The sequence below is a fragment of the Primulina eburnea genome, chromosome 8 (assembly GCF_022965805.1).
Source record: "Primulina eburnea isolate SZY01 chromosome 8, ASM2296580v1, whole genome shotgun sequence".
Taxonomy (NCBI): domain Eukaryota; kingdom Viridiplantae; phylum Streptophyta; class Magnoliopsida; order Lamiales; family Gesneriaceae; genus Primulina; species Primulina eburnea.
In genome coordinates this window covers 7,704,687-7,723,904 of record NC_133108.1, presented here as the reverse complement: position 1 = coordinate 7,723,904, position 19,218 = coordinate 7,704,687, and the positions used below count along the sequence as shown (strand labels likewise).

The window sequence follows — 19,218 nt, the reverse complement described above, 5'->3', positions numbered from 1 at the left end:
TGCAGTATCACATCAACACCGTTAACGATAAAAAACTAAACTTACCCCAAAAATAAAATATTTAGGACCAATATTAAAATTTGACAATACAGAGGATCAAAATCACAATGAGATAAATATACATGACTGACTAAAAACAAAGTTTTCCGTATTTTTTGACGTTGTAAAGTTTTAATTTTTAACGAACGTAAATTTGTTTAGTTTTGTCTGACCCCTCTAGATTCGTCAGCCCTATTTCAGGAGCTAGCGTTTTACACACCGAAGCGACAAAACACTTCCTTCCGATTTTTGTCTCAGTCATTACCACAACAATGTTACGTTTGAATCATATACATCGTGCCGAGCATCACAAAAATTAAGCAGATATTAATTTGTAATTGTCAAACCAAACAAAATCAAAATTTCATTCCCCACAAAAATTGAAGCATGTAGCCATAAACGTAGTTCTTGGTCCGGTATGCATTAAGTGGAAATGATTAATATAGAGAGCACGCTTATATTTGAATGTGTAGTGTATGTATAAAGGAAAACGTAGAGGCCATGCATGCATCATCATTAATGTACATATTTATATATATATATATATATATATATATATATATATATATATATATATATATATACATATATATATATATATATATATATATATATATATATATATATATATATATATAAAATCAACTTATTGAGTCCGTCCTTGGTCCCGATGCTCTAGCTAACAGCTTGTCAATTAACAAGTGAATAACAGGAAAATAGAGATATATACAAATCAGAAATGCCAAAGGATTATGACACCATTTTAGTTAATTGCTGCGGTTTTGTACACATAATTTATATATAAAATAAAATGAGATGGTTTCAAAATAATAAGAATTACTAGCTAGACAGCTAGACTCACCAACAAACAAGTAGAAGCGACTTAGTGAGTTTGAGTTTGGTCAAATAAAACTCGATCCGAGTTTTGACCGAGCTACTCACGAGTTACTCAAAAGTAGTTTGGTTCACTTCCACCCTCATTCTACCTATAAAAGTCTGAAGGGTTAGTTAGCAAAATAATATGGCAAAAACTTACGTGAGACGGTCTCACGGGTATTATTTGTGAGACAGATCTTTTATTTGGGTCACCCATAAAAAGTATTACTTTTTATGCTAAGAGTATTACTTTTTATTGTGAATATGGGTAGGGTTGACCCCTCTCACAGATTATGATCCGTGAGACGGTCTCACATGAGACTCACTCAAATAATATTAGTCAGATTTTTTTTTAAATTCAATACACTTGGAAACAATTATTTTCAAAAACAAAATTTGATCAAAGTTATTTTCCAAAATTTTCCCAAATCCGAAACCTAGGCAACTAGTGATCCAGCTTGATATTTTAATATTTAAAATTGAATTGTTTTTTTCTATTTATTTTTTTTTTAAATTGATTTTTCTAATATTATGGGAGCAGAATTAAACCGACAAAATACCCCGCCCAAATAATCTATACTCACATGCGACATGTGTGTACAGTTTTTTATCATTATCGATTGATTAAAGTGAAATTGCCAAATTATGGAGGTTACTATTATGTTCTCGATTTTAATAAAATAAAATAGATGTAATCAGGAGTGAATATGGACTAGGTTATGGGTCTTCAAGTTGTCTGTCTTTTCCTAAAAAGAAATTGGACGATTATGGTCTTTCCATCTTAAAACTTGAATGTGGCCCAACTAATTTACTTCAAAAGCCCAACTATGGCCCAACTGACAGATTTTCTTCCATTTAACTCTATGGTCAAAATCTGAGTAAAAAATTGTAAGAGAAAATAGTAAGCATGGGAATACTTTACACACGAGCTATATGTGGTGAATAGAGATGTAATCGAGTCGAGCTGAACTCTTGAATGTTTGAGCTATGTTCGTTTATAATCGAGTCGAGCTCGAGCTTTTTTTAACAAATATATGCATGGCTCATGAGCTTATTCAAGCTTTTATCAAGCCCAAACAAGCTTAATAAATATGAATTATACATTTAAATTTTTCATTATTAATTAAAAAGTAAATTATATATTTAAAGAAAAATATATTATTCTTATTAAAATTCGTAAATTTATTATAATAAATAAATTTAATAGATTTTTCTATATATTTCATAAATAATATGCAAAATCAATAAATCAAATAACAAAACTATTATTTTTCATTTAAAAGATTACTCATGAACTTACCAACGAACATGTTCACGAGCTAACAAGCCGAATACTATAAAGCTTGAGTTTGGTTTATTTATCTTAACGAGTCTCATTAAACGAGCTCAAACATCCCTAGTGGTGAACAAGCAAAGTACTATTAGAAAAATAATGGAGAAAAGAGTTCAACTCTAAATAACATTTTGTTATAAATAAAAAACGCTTTATTGTTTTGCTTAGGAGCTTACGTTCACGGCAAAACGTTTTCATGGATAAAACAATTATCAACTTTAAAATAATAGTAGTACAATTTTTACAGTGATGCGAACCTCAAATAACTTTCCACTCTCCTATTCTATGGATTAAAACTAAAAATTCAAATTCAATGATTTTATTTCATGCAAAACTTGTATTTAAGTGCAGTTGATAAAAAAAAATTCCAAATAAAAAAGACAATTTTGAGTTTAATTCTAAAGTTGGAATTTTTAGCTTTCAAACTTATAAAATCTAAATTCTTATGTCTCGCAAATTCGGATTTTAAGCAGCAAAAAGTTTATAAAAATCAACACATAGAATCACTAAAATAAATAAATTATTAATTTTATTACTACAATCTATTCAGTAATAAATTAGAACTATTATTTCCAAAATATTAATTAATTTATCATTTATTCTGATTGTTAATCAAGAAATTATTTTATTACTAAAATCTATTTGTGATGTAGATTTCGTTAGATTCGGCTGGACTCGGCTCGATTCTTCAACTTATTCAAATATAACTTTTGTTAAAAAATATGGAGTTTTCACTTTTTTATATTCCCATACTTGTGGGGCAAAAACTTGTGTGAGACGGTCTCACGGGTCGTATTGGTGAGACGGATCTCTTATTTGGGTTACCCATGAAAAAGTATTACTTTTTATCCTAAGAGTATTACTTTTTATTGTGAATATGGGTAAGGTTGACTCGTCTCACAGATTATGATCCGTGAGACGGTCTCACATGATACTCACCCTACTTGTGGAATATGTTTAATTTCATTGTATTAATTTATAGGTACGGTGTGGTCGTAAATTCGTGATCACCCAATCTCATCGTAACGGAAATCCAAGATTTTCGAGGAGGGAGATTGGGAGGATATTCAATCTTTGGGCTTGTATATAAAAACATCAATCATCTTTTGGTGTGAATCTAATAAGAATCTGGTGAAAAAGATGGGAAATCTCGCTGGCACTTTCTTTGAGGAGAAAGTTAGCCACTGAGAAACGTAGTTCCCATTCCTTCCATTTAATTCATTGAATGAACGAATCTTCTTGCACAGAGCGTTTTGATTCGTTATTGATTCGGGTTTTTATTCCCATTTATCGCTTTTGTCCTTCGTAGAAGGGTAAGATCATTATTTGTAGGTATTATTTCCTGTTCTGTGTTGTCATGAAGCTGAACGAACATTCGGCGATGATTTGGATATTATGTTTAAGAAATTTATACCCCCACATACTTCTGTTTCTTGTCTGATTTGAATTTTTTTACTTTAAGTCGGAAAATTTATGTTAGAATTGTTTATTCGTAGGTTTCCACAAGTTTGACAGTTGGCGTTTTTGGAAGAAACCCTTTCGGGGAAGGTGAGTCTTGTCTCCTCTACAGTTGTTCTTGTGGTCATGTAATTGATGTGCTATGTCCTTAGATAATTATATTTTGATTACTCTGTCCTGCATACTGAACGTGTTCATCTCATGTTTAGGAGAAGGGGTCACAATGAGCGATGTTGTCCAGGCCGATGTCTCAAGTCCCACCAGGCTTGAGGTTTGTGATGCTTAATTTTTTGGTAAGTCGGAGATAGATTGGTTGTGTTCTTGATGCAATATTTGTCATCCTGATTAAATTACAGGGGAAAACTATGGCAATTGTGTACTGTTGGTTTCTTGGGCTGGGATCTCTTGTCTCTTGGAATAGTATGCTGACAATCTCAGATTACTACTATGCGTTGTTCCCGGTAATATATACATTTCCATGACATGTTCTTGCCTACATGAAAAATTGACGGCAACTGCTAGATTTTATGTATTTGGTGTACTTCGTGCTGGTATCTTTGGTGACTTGCTCTCTTTTTCGAGGTCTCTTGGAATGCTTTCATGATCCAACTGAATGTGTGAAAGACTGTTCCTTTTTAATGATCTATAATTGCAATAACTGTCATCATCTTCATTGGGACAAGTTCCAGAGAGGGACTGATCTATGCTTATATCTTTTCTTTTCCCACTTTCTTTGCAGGATTACCATCCTTCTAGAGTACTTACCCTCGTTTATCAACCGTTTGCCCTTGGTACAATGGCAGTACTTGCTTATTATGAGGCGAAAATCGATACAAGGAAGCGCAACATTTTCGGATACATTCTTTTCTGCTTGAGTACCTTTGGACTTTTAATTGTATGTTGTACACTCAATGATTTTTTGCTTGATCTTAAATATGATTACCCAAGAACACTTGAAGTCGCTGTGATAGACCGTCATACACAGTTGAATTTCTGTTCTACCAGCTAGATTTAGCAACATCAGGAAGAGGGGGCATTGGGAATTATATCGGGATTTGTTTTCTTGTTGCCGCATTTGGAGTTGCAGATGCTCATGTTCAAGGTGGAATGGTTGGAGATTTATCTTTCATGTGCCCCGAATTCATCCAAGTAAAATCTTTTTTGGATTTTCAGATTTTTTCAAAACATCAGATGTTAATAATATATTTACCACTATTTTTGTCTGAAATTGCAGTCATTCTTTGCCGGTTTGGCTGCATCAGGGGCTTTAACTTCTGGCTTGAGGCTAATTACCAAAGCAGCGTTTGATAAAACAAGTCATGGTCTTCGTAAGGGTGTGGGTGAGCTTCTTATCCTCTATATTGAATATTAAGATCATATTTGCCACCATATAGCATCATTTGGCATAAGATTTTTGTATTCGTTAATTTTTAAATGACGACACATTTGTTCGTTATGATTCTTGCAGTGTTGTTTCTTGCTATCTCAACTTTCTTAGAGTTTCTATGTATTTTCCTATACGCCTTTGTCTTTGCCAAACTGCCGATCATTAAATATTTCCGGAGAAAGGCTGCTTCAGAAGGATCTACAACAGTTGCAGCTGATCTTGCTGCCGCCGGAATTAGAACCAATGACAGCGAAAAAGTAAAGGTAGATAACTTAAGATTCCTCGAGCGTTTCCTTCGGGATACCTAAATCTGAAAAACTCATCATTTCTTATTACAGGATGATGCTAAACAAGAGAGACTAAGTAACAAGCAGTTATTGATTCAGAACATGGATTATGCAATCGACCTCTATTTGATTTATGTCCTCACATTATCTATTTTTCCCGGATTCTTGTATGAAAACACCGGTACTCACCAACTGGGATCGTGGTAAGTGAACACTAACATTCACATACATTGATTTGTCTCCGTTATTATACTTGTTTCCGCCCTGTTATATATTTTCACTTCTATTATTCCTTCATTTCATTTGATATTTTGGTTTATGCTCACAAGAGATTTGTTTTGATAATCTCTTTCGAATAGGTATGCAGTTGTTCTCATAGCAATGTACAATGTGTGGGATCTCATAGCAAGATACATCCCTCTTATTGAATCCATTAAACTAGAGTCACGAAAAGGTCTGATGATCGCAATACTGTCACGGTTCGCACTTATTCCTGCATTCTACTTCACGGCAAAGTATGGAGATCAGGGATGGATGATATTTCTGGTATCATTTCTTGGATTAACAAATGGATATCTCACTGTTTGCGTCCTCACAGCTGCTCCAAAGGGATACAAAGTGAGTCGAAATAATGCCGGAGAACTTGATACATTATATTATTTTTATGAACGTAACATGGACAAACCTTTGAATTCATAGGCACCAGAGCAGAATGCATTGGGTAATTTGCTGGTGTTGTTTCTTCTCGGGGGCATATTCTCGGGGGTCGCTCTCGACTGGCTGTGGATAATCGGTAATGGGACTTTCTAAGTAGACAGACGTTCTATTTATTATTTATATGATTCTGTAGGAGCTCATGGTTAGGTCCTGTAAAGCATTTGGTTCCGCTCCACGCGGATACAAACAGTGAACTCATTCGTTGTCTATTTACGCATATGGGCTTTTTCATAATTCTTGTTCATAACTTTGGCATGATTTAAATTATTTTACTTAAAAAGATATTTATTATTGATAAATAGATAAATTAATAATTTATTATACTATAAGAAAGTGAATTAGTTTGTATACATTTAGCCTACTAAGACTTAGAAATGCAAATGAATTTTAATAATTAAATATGAGCTATTTCACTAAATATTATGGAATTGTAAAATTAATTATATACACACGAATAATAATACACAGACAAATAAAAGTAGGAAAATGAATTATTCAGCATTTTTTCGGTAAATGAAAGATAGAAACATCTAAATTTAGAATTTATGGATTTGTGATAATATTTGAAATATCAATCTTGGATGCAAATTATTCTTTACATTATTCATATTTAAAAGGAAAAAAATTGTTGCCAATATGACTCGTAATCCTACTGATTGTGAAATTAGGATCGGAGTGTGACGTTCAAGGAAACAAATCTTTAATAATATTGATTGATATTAAAGAAAGAATTTTGTGTCATTAGTATCAAAGAAACTGTGTGTCTGCGATGACATGAAACAGTTTCAGTTCATCAAAATTTATGAGCTGATCAGTGCTAAATATAATTTGTATGGAACAGTACAACACTATAAAAATATCCCCAAACCTAGTGGATGTAATCGAGTCGAGCTGAACTCTCGAATGTTTGAGCTTGGTTCGTTTATAATCGAGCCGAGCTCGAGTTTTATTTAACGAATATATATATGGCTCACGAGCTTATTCAAGCATTTATCGAGCCTAAACAAGCTTAATAAATATGAATTATACATTTAAATTTTCATTAAATTAATTAAAAAGTAAATTATACATTTAAAGAAAAATATATTATTCTTATTTAAATTTGTAAATTTATTATAATAAATAAATTTAATAGATTTTTCTATATATTTCATAAATAATATGCAAAATCAATAAATCAAATATCAAAACTATTATTTTTTCACCTAAAAGATTACTCATGAACTTACCAACGAACATGTTCACGAGCCGAATACTGTAAAGCTTGAGCTTGGTTTGTTTATCTTAACGAGCCTCATTAAACGAGCTCAAACGAACTTTTATCGAATCGAGCTTCGAATAGCTCACAAACGGTTTGGTTCGTTTACATCCTTACCCAAACCTCTCTGCGAATGCAAAAACTTGTGTGAGACGGTTTCACGAGTCGTATTTTGTGAGACGGGTCTCTTGTTTGGGTCATCCATGAAAAAATATTACTTTCTATGCTAAGAGTGTTATTTTTTTATTGTGAATATCGGTAGGATTGACCCGTCTCACAGATAAAGATTCGTGAGACCGTCTCACAAGAGACCTACTCCTCAGCAAATTAATCTTCATGTTCTTTTCTCATATGTGAAAAATTCTTAATCAACCAACAGTTTCATTTTGAGAATTTTGTTTGGACTAGTGGAAAGCGTCTATATAGAAAAGGGAAAATGAAGAGAGATCCACAAAAATGAATATCTAGAATGGTGAAGCGACATATACCACCAATCATACTTTTTTTCCAAGTATGAATGGAAACATATCATTTTTACTTTTTGTTTAAAAAAATAATCAAAATTTCAGATTTAATAAATTCGATAAAAGAAATTTAGAATTGCATGTGAACACTATCTATCCCTTTTGTCATGACCAAATGAGTGCTTTGGAATGAAAATCGAGAAGGACTTTCATTTGTTTTTGGAAAATAATGATACTTTATATATTTAATATACCATTCAATTTGTGTATTATATGTAATTTCTTTCATACATATTATTGAGTACTCTAATGCAGATTGTAAGTAAATTCTGTTTTGTAAGGTCTACATAAATAAATTTATTGATATCATACTCACAAACTGAATATTAAGGAACATCGATTGCATAACAATTTCAATGAATTCAGTCAAAATCTGATGTAAAATCCCTAAATACTAACTTTTCCAAGTTTGTGTGTACACATTTAGATTACATGAATACTTCTGTTATGTGGAGTAATAATTAGTTGTTGCAAATCTCATTTATTTCTTATAGGATGCTTGGAAACCTCGATGTTTCGGGGATATCTTCCGGAGATTTTGGACCACAATGCTAGAACACGTCTTTTGTTCATTTGGAATGAAAATGTTGAATTTATATTATTTGTTGACAGAAATATCATGTCTTTAATATTTCATTTACGATTTATGGCATCGTGTTTTTATGTGATTTTGATTCACGTTAAAAGTAGATATCTAGGCTATATACTTTGTTGAAGAAACGTGATGAACGATCAATTTTGACATCTTTGAAGATGCTTCAAACACAATATTTTCTATAAGCTGCAATGGCTTATGTTTTAAAAATGAATACACGATTGATTAAATCGAGTTTGATTTTTATACAAAACAAAAGACACTCGAAATAATCATTCGTTAAGAAACTGGATAGTTTAAAGTTTTTAATTTGTGTAAACTGAAATAAAGGGAATTAGTTCAGGCTTGTATCAATCCAGTTGCAGGAAAAACTAAACTGACATCAGCTGAACTGATCAAAATAGTTTTAAAACAATAGTTAAACAGTTAAAGACACAAGATATGTTTATGAATATTTGGAGACTTCAACTGCTCACGAGTCACCTCTTCTACCACCTCGGGTAGGATCCATTAGAGGAGTTTGATTTATACAATACCTTGTACAAACTCACTCCAGAAGGTTGCACCGAACTAGAACTCCTAGCACTCAAGATTGTAGGCAACACCTGACAATTCGTATAATATTTAATGTCTCTTATGCCAAGACTACAAATACAACGTTTAATGTCTTTGTGTGAAGACTCACTCAGCTAAACAATAAGCTCAACTCTCTGTATATTTGAGTGATTATGTGTTAATGTGTGAGAACTGATCTAATCAATACAATATGAAAGTGTTTTCACACAACTATGCTAACTGCTTCTAGTAAACTAATATGAAATGAGTGTGTCATCTGTTTTCTTTACACACCAATATTTTGTTGTAGTTCCGCTTCTTCTTCAATTGTCTTGATCTTGTATTTATAGTCGCTTAGCTGACCGTACATGAAGACTCTATAATAATGTCTGTTGTATTTGCATGTGATTCCTTATTATATGATTCTTTATTCTGACAACTGTTCTAGAAGCATTCCTCTTTTAGCTCTGCTGCAACATCCATTATTGTACATTCGTTTGTGAAGTAGTTTGTTCCTTGTGATGGATCGGTTCGGGCACCTGCGAGGGTGCTTCAAACGCAATATTCTCAATGAACTGCAATATCTCGTGTTCTAAGAATGAAATCATTAATAAATTAAATCGATTTTGGTTACAAACCAAGCAGAAAATTACTCGAAATAATCATTCGTTAAGAAAGCTAATCGGTTATATATCTTGTGCAACTAAATAACTGAAAATTACATGTGATCAGTATTGGCTTATATCAGTTCAAATATGGACATAACTGAACCAATATCAACTTAACTAATCAAATCAGTTAAACAGAAATAATACAAGATATGTTTATGGATGTTCGGAGACTTCAACTGCTCCTATGTCACCTATTCTACCTCCTCGGGTAGGATACAATAGAAGACTTTGATTTATACAAGATCTTGTACAAACCCACTCAGCTTAGGACTTACTCTACTGCCTAACTGAACTCCTAGCCTAGACTGAAGGCAGCACCTTCTAGCCAACACCTGTTTAACGTCTATGTGTCAAAAACTACAAACACAAGTTTTACATCTTTGTGCAAGACTCAGTCAACTGATGTTTTAAGGTCTACTATCTGATATATGTGAGTGATAGTGTGTGAGTGTGTGTGAGAACTGAACAATGAATACATCGGGAAGGTGTTCTCACACACTAAGGGAAAATGACTTCTATATTAAGCTGATAGCACTTTGAAGTATTCTCCCACAACTGGGCTGATTGCTTCTTGTAAGCTAATGCGGCTTTTAGCGTGCCCTTCTTCTTCACACACTCTTATAGCTCTACCGTCTTCACTGATCTTCATCTTCTATTTATAACAGTGTTCTAAATGACAGTCGAGGCGGCTGCCTAGTAGGCGGCCCTCGACCACACCGCCTATACATGAGGCAGGTGTTTTAGGCGGCCTAAGCTATATGGCGTTGGGGAAGCAGGTCGAAGCAGTGGAGACGGGTCGAGGCGGTGTGCAGGTGGGCGAGGCGGCGAGCAGGCGGGCAAGTCGGGCAGTCAAGATTTTGAAGTTGTAGGCAACAATTTTAAAAACCTAGTCAAACTCAACTAATTTTAAATATCAAAACCCTAGCATACCTCAATTTCTTTATTTTATTTTTGGTTTTCACTCTCAAGTCTCAACCACCACACATAGTCTGCCACCCATTGCCCGTCGCCGCCGACCGCCGCTAGCAGTCAAAATATTTAGGTTAGGCATTGCATATTTATTATTTATCATAATTTTTTTATAATATTTTAGATTTTGTGATTTCAAAATTTATTTTTTTTCTTTTTATTATTGATTTATTGTTGAAGATTAATGACGGAGAAAGATAAATAACTGGAGTTGGATTTAAACTAAAGTCTAATGATATTGTTTGGGAATATGTGGTGTTGTATAATAAAGAGAAAATGGATTAGATCACATGCAAGTTTTGTAAGAGGTTTATTAAAGGAGGAATTTATAGGATGAATCATCATATTGCGGGTATTGTAGGACAAGTTGAAGCATGTCTTAAAGCATCCGATGAGGATAAAAAAATATTGAGAGACTACTTGTTCTAATGATGGATAATCGATTTAAACTTTGAAATTTAAACTTAGTTTTTTGGTAAAAGTAATTATATTACTTTGTTAGCATAATAGAATTAATATGATGATGAATCTTTATTAATTGCACATTATCTAGATGATATTATATTGTATAAAGCTTCTTTATGCTTAAACATTATTTAATTGTATATTTTACATAAAAAAATGATGACTATTTGTGACTATATTGCATGATTATCTAAAAAAATTACTTAAAAAATTCAACAGCCTAGGCACTTCCTGGGCACCGCCTAGGCGGCCGAGGCGGTAGGCAGTCACCGACCGCCCCGCCACCGCCTCCCGCCAGGGTCTATAATTGCCTAAAAAGGTCTAATATTGATTTATAGGCGCGAAGTTTGATCGTACAATGAGATTCAATTATTGTATCCATTGTATTTTGAATCTGTTCCTCGAACTATGTCTGTACTTTCCGACAACCATTCTGGAACGTTTTGGCTTTAAGCACTGTTGCAACGTATATTATTGTCCTTTGATTGGACAAAAGCTTTTCCTCATTGATCACAGCTGGATTCCATTGAATAAGCTTGTCATGTTCTGCAAATTGATTGATTCCTAACTAATGTTCTGAACTGGTCAGTGGAACTGATTCGATGAAATCAATTGGCTCATCAGCTGCTCTGATTTCGCTATTTCAGTTGAACTGGTCAGCTGGACTCTTCATCAGTTGAGCTCTTTATTAGCTGTCCGGGCTTCTGAAGGTCTTCTGCTGAACTGTCTATCAGCTGGACAATCAGTTGAACTGGTCTTTTAATATTTCAGTTGAACTGGTTCAGTTTGGGAGATCAGTTGGCGCTTTCAGTTTGCTTCTCGATAGCTTCAGTTTTGGCTCGATAAGTGATCATTTTGAATCCTGATCAGTTCCAGTTTCTGCACACTTAGGTAAAATCATTAGTGAAAATTTTAGATCTCAACGAAAAAGTTTTACTATCAAACTTAATTTTCATATAACTTTTAAATATAAAATATTGAGTATAATAATAATAATAATAATAATAATAATAATAATAATAATAATAATAATAATAATAATAATAATAATAACAGCAACAATAATATGAAACATGTTAAATACATAAAATAAAGAAACGAAATGAGTTTAATGGTTTGTTTATGTGATTACGGCTAAAGTACTGTTTAAAAATCAAAAAATATATAATTAAAAATTTTAAATAATTTTATGTAATGAAAATTTAAAATTTAAATATTTAACATCGAAGATGTACTGTTTGAAAAACTCATTTTCACTGTTACAACATGTTTGTCCTTATGTTAAAATCTATTTTATTTTTCATCAATATGATAGCTCCGATTTGACAGTACGTTATAATCTCTCCGGTAACCATCGAAACTATAAACAAATATATAAAATTGATGATAACGAAGATGAAAAAATCGATAGTGACAATCGATTTTCTTTGTCTTATGAACGAGTTTATGCATAGAAATGCAAATTGAAGTTGAACTAAGACTAACTACCTTGAAGGAGAGTGAGAAGTTGTGTTGCAATTTTCTTTTGACTTATTTCACAAAAATTCAGATTCAATGGTACATACATACCATCACATTCAACAATCTGACTAATTAATTTAATTGACCACGAATTGATTAATTTTAGGCCAAACTCAACTATAAAGATAATTAATAAAATTGACTGAATTTAAAAGCATGATATTTTTTGCTTTTAAAAAACCTTTTAAAAGTATGATGATATTTTTAAATAGGCAAAAACTTGTGTGAGAGGGTCTCACAGGTCGTATTTTGTGAGATAGATCTCTTATTTGGATCATCCATGATAAGGATTACTTTTTATGCTAAGAGTATTACTTTTTATTGTGAATATCGGTATGATTGACCCATCTCACAGATAAAGATTCATTGGACCGTCTCAGAAGAGTCTCAAATCCTAGGTGCTCGGAGTACTCTCACTACCGGGAGTCGAGCTGGACATCCAAAAAGCTTTTGATACTGTGGATTGGAGCTACGTTGGGTTGTACCAAGTCTGAAACCAAGTGGATTTCTTTTTTGTCCCATACTCCTCCCCTAATATACGGCCAGTCGAGTGACTGATCTTGAGTTCAACTCCTCTCCTTGTCTGGCTTCTTCGACCCTACATACACGGGCATTGCCTGGATCCATTCAGGCAGTGCCACGTGCATTTTAAAATAATTTTTTTAAAAAAAAATTTTAAAGTAAAAAGACGGACAAAATCCCAAATCTCAACCATTTCCCCTCCGCCTAATCGACAAAATTTTCGAAAATCAAAGCTTCCGCCAAATCGCCTAATCTCCTTTTCCAGTGCTCCAAATTTCCCACTCCGACTCCGTCTCTGTTCCAGTCCGACTCCGTCCGTATCTACTCCGTCGACCACTGTATTGCTGGAGGTTTATATGCATATACACTCACAATACTCACCTGAGGCGCCAATCTTACCATTGTGTCCGTCTAATCTCCAAGCAAGTAAGAGCTTCAGTGAGTCAAGCTTTTGTAGATGTTACAGATTAATTTTTTACACCAATTGCTGCATCTTTATCTAATTTTTCAATTTTATTTTGCATCTCTGATACACTCCATCGGTTGCAGATCTCTGGCCACCACCGAATCCCGTGAAGATCTCTGCCTCCAACTACGACTTCGAGTTAAATGGTTTGAGTTCTCAAGTGATTCTTGTGTATTTTCATGTTTGTGTCTTGCTTCACATGCCCAAGTAGAGTTCGTACATATATCACACGTACTTGCTTCAGTAATGTATTTTTATAAACATTTGTAGGGTATTTCAGCAACTACCAGCTTCTGAATAATTATGGTTTACTTGAGCTCAAACTAATTGTAATGTATACATATTGTTGAAATATAAACTATCAATTGTGTGCTTTCTTGAGCTTGAGATTTTGATACAATATCAGAGCTATGTTTTGTTTAGTTGGTCGTGTTTGTATTCCTAATATCACTTGTATGTTTTGTTTAGTTGGTCGTGGTTGTATTCCTAATATTCGACCAACTTACACTTGTAACTCGCCCCACCCTTTATAAACCGAGCATGCATGTGTTATAGCCTATATACCCATTCTATTATGATTTTAGGAAGTAGCCTGCCTGTGTTTGTTTTTGAAAGTTTTTTATGTTTATTCCCTCGACTTTGATAATTTTCGAATGCAGAGCAAAATATATGTCGTGTTTGTTGGACGGAAACCTGGCGTTTACGATAGCTGGACTGAAGCACATGCCCAAGTTAATAAATTTAGTGGCGCTTCTCACAAATCATATCATAACAGGCGATAGGCTGTGGAAGCTTTTGATGCATTTATGCATAAAGAAGGTGCAGCTGCCGCCTCTTCTACCGCTACTAAAGAGAATTGTTCAAGCTCAACATCAAGAGAAGATGAAAAAGTAGTTCAACTAAGAAATGTTCAACTGGAATTAGACGTTGAGAATCAGAGACATACTTCGAGAATTTTAGAGATATCTGAAAAAATGCGTAATATATTGAAATCATTGTAGTTCATTTATGATGATTTAAGTATTTGTATTTAGTTTTAGTCGCATGTAGTTATTTTCAGTTGGAATCTATGTTTTATATTTGCAGACAAAAATTATAGTTGAGTTGAGACCATGTATGTTTATCTGATATCTACATCTATATTATTTCATTCTGATTTTTGCCTTTTGGAAGAGCTAAAACATATTTTATCTATGTAGATATTTTTATTACAATCTGATTCTACATTTATATTATTACAAATGATATCTACATCTTTATTTTATGTTTTATGGTTATCATTCTACCGAGGAGCTATTTGTGAAGACTTATCTGTATCCTAACATCAGATTTGTGCTTTTAGGCTGGCTTAGATACTGCTTATCACTATTATTTATAGGAAAATTGCATTTGGTTTTTAAAAATTTATGAGTTTGGTATGAGGGGGTTGGGTTTATAGCTCAATGGAGGGATGGAGACCGAGGAATCTACAGATTGTCTCCCAATTCCAAATATGGCAATTTATCTTTCTTATGGAAATATTATTTTATCTTAATTTCTTAAGTACATATTCAATATATGTACGCCATTAGTTCTTGTATCAGTTATCAAATGTTTGGGGGGGGGGGGGGGGGGGAAGCAATAGCTGATTTACCCGTTACTGTGGTAATGACTTATACGTTGGTAAAACTTACCTTACATGCTCAACAATTGTTTAAAAAGATAAACACACAACATGAACAATCCAACACAGCAACACTTTGTTTGTCTAAATATTTCAGTTGTCCAAAATATTGATAATACATCAAATAAAGTCGAATATTAGAATAATAAAGAACACAAAGTTTAGTTTCCTTGGATCATCTTGGATAAATGAGAGAGACCATAATCTGGTGGAATTGGAACAGCCAAATGCAATTAATCTTTCTCTGCAGAAATAACCTCCAAACCTGTAGTTAAATATCAATATAAGCTGCTACAGAAAATTAAACGGTGTGCAACAATAGTACTGTCTAACCTTTAAAAAATATAAACTTACTTTCTTCTTATATTTCTATTCTCAGAATCACATGTCATATGCAAGAGAATGGATGGTTAGTAGAATAATTTGTTTAACTTTAAGTTAAAAACAGAACACTTACTGAGAAAACGTCAAGCATAAATCTTAAGAAATTACCTTTTTATTTATCTTGATCATGTCCCTAAACAAGATAAAGTTTATATAGAAAGTGACAAATTAAGTTGGGGAAAAACTAAAAAAATGTAATGAAAAAACTAGCAAAAATTTCTTACTTGTGATGATTGAGAAGTCCCATATGGATACGGTAATACATTCATCTGCCCACTTAAATATAAGTTTGTATTTCCTTCCTGTATAATAACAAACTTATAATTAAATATAAGATGTAATACATATTTTGTTGTTTTTGACTTAGTACATTATATACAAGTCACTTACCATTGCAAATTGAGGTGGAACTTGAGGATACGCAAATGTATATTGCGATGGGACACGAGGATATGCAAAAGAATATTGCATTGGAACTTGAGGATATGTAAATGGATATTGCGATGGTGTGACATTTTGTTGTTCTTGTGAACTTTGCCCTTTTAATTTGGATGCTTTTGTACCTACCAAGCACGATAAAATTACAAATATGTGAAATATATAACAATTACCTAAACTTTCAGGTTTTTAGCTTTAGAATGAATGAAAACTTACTTGATCTTTCAGTTTTTCGCTTTCCTTTTCCTTTTTTGCTCTTAGTATCCCAGTGTCGTGTAATATTTGTATTTGTTACTCCTTTGGCTTTAGCAGTAAGTGGATCACGTACGCGTGTTTCATCTATGTGACCATCATTTGTCATAGCATCACAAGGTGTATCATCATCTACACTCAGATTCTGTAGAAGGTTGGAGATCTCCTCTTTTGCAGTGTCAACAATTGTATATAATCTTTTTCTCGCATCCTCATGTGGTTTGCTTTGTTGACTTAGATCATACATCGATCTCATAATTTGATTGACAAACACCATCTCAGAAACATGACCACCATTGTCATTTTCTTCAAAATCGGAGCTAACTCTGTTTCTTACATTTTTCATCTATCTATTCAAAATGTAACATTTGGGCAAAACAGTGACATCCATACAATTAAATACCAGCAAAGCATGCTTACACAAAATCCCCATTGTCTCGAACTTGTGACAATTGCATCCTATTTCATGATTCTGCTTATTGAAAACCACATGTCTAACCCTTGCATATTCATCATGAGATTTTACGTTCACCTCAATCAAATTCCAATCATTGCCAAAACAAGTCGGTGGTTCCACAAATTTGCAATTCAAGGAATTAACCAATTCAATTTCAAATAACTGATATATGGTCATCGTATAAACATCAGCAGCATGAATCAACAATGGATGATATTTCAAAATCTGTGCAGGCTTACCATGTCGACAACGTGTATCCTCAGCTTTCTCTCTTATTCGCCAATTATTTTGAATCTTTTCGTAATTCATCACAAATTCATACAAAGAACTCATTTTGTTGCCTGATTTTTTTAAAGTCAAATTTGTGGCCTCACTCCTCGAAGTGGCCAAAAGCCCTGCACTAAACTTTGCATCACTGAAAGCAGTCACCCATTTGTCCCTAATTTTGTACATTCCATTAAACCATCTATGACCATCCAAATGATATGTTTCAATCATATATTTCCACGTCGCCTCAAATTCATCTACAGATTCACAATAATTCATGTATTTATACCACAATTTTTTGAAAGCTGGGTCGCCATTTAAACTACCAAAGTGAGAAGGCGCGTTTTGATTTATATGCCATTGACATAAACGATGATGTGAACGTGGAAAAACAGTCCCAATGGCATTCATCATGGCTTGGCATTGGTCTGAAAAAGTAGTTTGAGGTTGTTTTCCATTCATCGAATCAAGAAACGTCGTGAACAACCATTCAAAAGAACTTTCTGTTTCATCTGACATAAATGCTAAGCCAAACATAACATTCTGCATATGATGATTTATACCAACAAATGGAGCACATATCAAATTGTACTTATTTGTTCGATATGTTGTATCAATGGATAGGACATCACCAAAATATTCATAATCAACAGCACATCTGTAGTCCCTGAAGAAAAAGTTCATCATCCTATCATCATCATCCAATTGCATGTTCCAATAAAAATAATTTTCCTTATTCGCTTTGTTCATAAAATATTGAATCAGTGAAGTGGCATCACCATTCCCAACTTTGGTATGTTTTTTCATCCGACTCATGTGGTCATATGCATCTTTTCTACTAAATCCTAAGTTTTCTGGTCCACATGCTTCATTTTCCATAAAAGAAACAGCATTAGAGGCACATATTCCAGCATTTACCATAGCTTCTAGAGTAGATTTTTTGGCATGTGAGATATTGCGTGCAGATCTTAACAAATGAGTTTGATCAGATGCAAACATCTCATGGTTATGATCTTGAAAAAATCTAATCACTCGCCATTCACCCCCTTTCTCCCTTGAAATCTTCAATTTAGCTTTACATTGAGTTCTAATAATTGGCTTTTGATAGACAGGAATCCTTTAACTAGAAGACTTTTCATCTTTCAAACCTTCACATGAACAATTAAATTCTTTTGATTGAATTTCATTTGTACGTGCAAAACATCGTTGATCACCTTTTCTCACACTAAATCCCTTAGCATGTGCATATTGAAAATACAGTAAATATGCATCTTCGATACTGTTCACAATTGTACCCACTTCAAGTTTACTTTCCAAAATGTCAACAAAAGATTTTTCAGTTTGTACCTCAATATTTTCTTGCATTGAGAAATCAGAAATTCCACATTGCGTTTTTGAACTAGGATGAATTTCGGCTTCTTGATCGTAGTCTCCCTCCAACTCTTCGAGTGCTATTGAGTTGTCATCTTCCATAGTAAGCAACAAAAGCAGGAAACAAATATTCAAATAAATATTACATGAATGTATTATCTTATAAAATACACTGAAAATAAAATAAAATTAGATAAAGATGCAGCAATTGGTGTAAAAAAATGATCTGTAAAATCTACAAAAGCACGATCAAAGATACAATTAGACCATCAAAGATGCAAAATAAAATTGGAGTAAAAAAATGATCTGTCATCTTCCATTTACTCATATACAATTAGACCATCAAAGATGCAAAATAAAATTGAAAAATTAGATAAAGATGCAGCAATTGGTGTAAAAAATTAATCTGTAACATCTACAAAAGCTTGACTCACTGAAGCTCTTACTTGCTTGGAGATTAGACAGACACAATGGTAAGATTGGCGCCTCAGGTGAGTATTGTGAGCGTATATGCATATAAACCTCCAGCAATACAGTGGTCGACGGAGTAGATACGGACGGAGTCGGACTGGAACAGAGACGGAGTCGGAGTGGGAAATTTGGAGCACTGGAAAAGGAGATTAGGCGATTAGGCGGAAGCTTTGATTTTCGAAAATTTTGTCGATTAGGCGGAGGGGAAATGGTTGAGATTTGAGATTTTGTCCGTCTTTTTACTTTAAAATTTGTTTTAAAAAAAATTATTT

The 19,218-nt window shown here is 33.4% G+C and overlaps 3 protein-coding genes across 11 annotated transcripts; 1 reads left to right on the top strand and 2 right to left on the bottom strand.

Moving 5' to 3' along the window:
- Positions 1-3,235: 3,235 nt before the first annotated feature.
- LOC140838798 (equilibrative nucleotide transporter 3-like) lies at positions 3,236-6,331 on the top strand. Of its 8 annotated transcripts, none has more exons than XM_073205356.1 (11): positions 3,238-3,441; positions 3,745-3,796; positions 3,916-3,977; positions 4,063-4,167; positions 4,446-4,601; positions 4,712-4,855; positions 4,941-5,046; positions 5,175-5,356; positions 5,432-5,583; positions 5,740-5,998; positions 6,080-6,331. In XM_073205356.1, exons 3-11 carry the CDS (start codon positions 3,930-3,932, stop codon positions 6,188-6,190), a joined length of 1,263 nt encoding a protein of 420 aa, XP_073061457.1. In that variant the 5' UTR covers positions 3,238-3,441; positions 3,745-3,796; positions 3,916-3,929; the 3' UTR covers positions 6,191-6,331. The 8 variants fall into 8 exon arrangements, with proteins under 8 accessions (XP_073061463.1, XP_073061462.1, XP_073061457.1 ...); XM_073205354.1 differs by having other exon boundaries at positions 3,238-3,561; XM_073205362.1 differs by lacking the exon at positions 4,063-4,167 and having other exon boundaries at positions 3,236-3,441; positions 3,916-3,999.
- A 9,056-nt stretch (positions 6,332-15,387) lies between these two features.
- On the bottom strand, positions 15,388-17,527 carry LOC140837761 (uncharacterized). 2 transcript variants are annotated; one of them, XM_073203872.1, is made up of 5 exons: positions 16,345-17,527; positions 16,081-16,253; positions 15,915-15,992; positions 15,799-15,823; positions 15,388-15,571 (listed from the first exon to the last, which is right to left on the bottom strand). In XM_073203872.1, exons 1-4 carry the CDS (start codon positions 16,724-16,726, stop codon positions 15,803-15,805), a joined length of 654 nt encoding a protein of 217 aa, XP_073059973.1. In that variant the 5' UTR covers positions 16,727-17,527; the 3' UTR covers positions 15,388-15,571; positions 15,799-15,802. The 2 variants fall into 2 exon arrangements, with proteins under 2 accessions (XP_073059973.1, XP_073059972.1); XM_073203871.1 differs by having other exon boundaries at positions 15,388-15,823.
- Positions 16,727-17,815, bottom strand: LOC140838957 (protein FAR1-RELATED SEQUENCE 5-like). The gene has a single exon (XM_073205588.1). It carries the CDS (start codon positions 17,813-17,815, stop codon positions 16,727-16,729), a length of 1,089 nt encoding a protein of 362 aa, XP_073061689.1.
- Between the last annotated feature and the right edge of the window lie 1,403 nt (positions 17,816-19,218).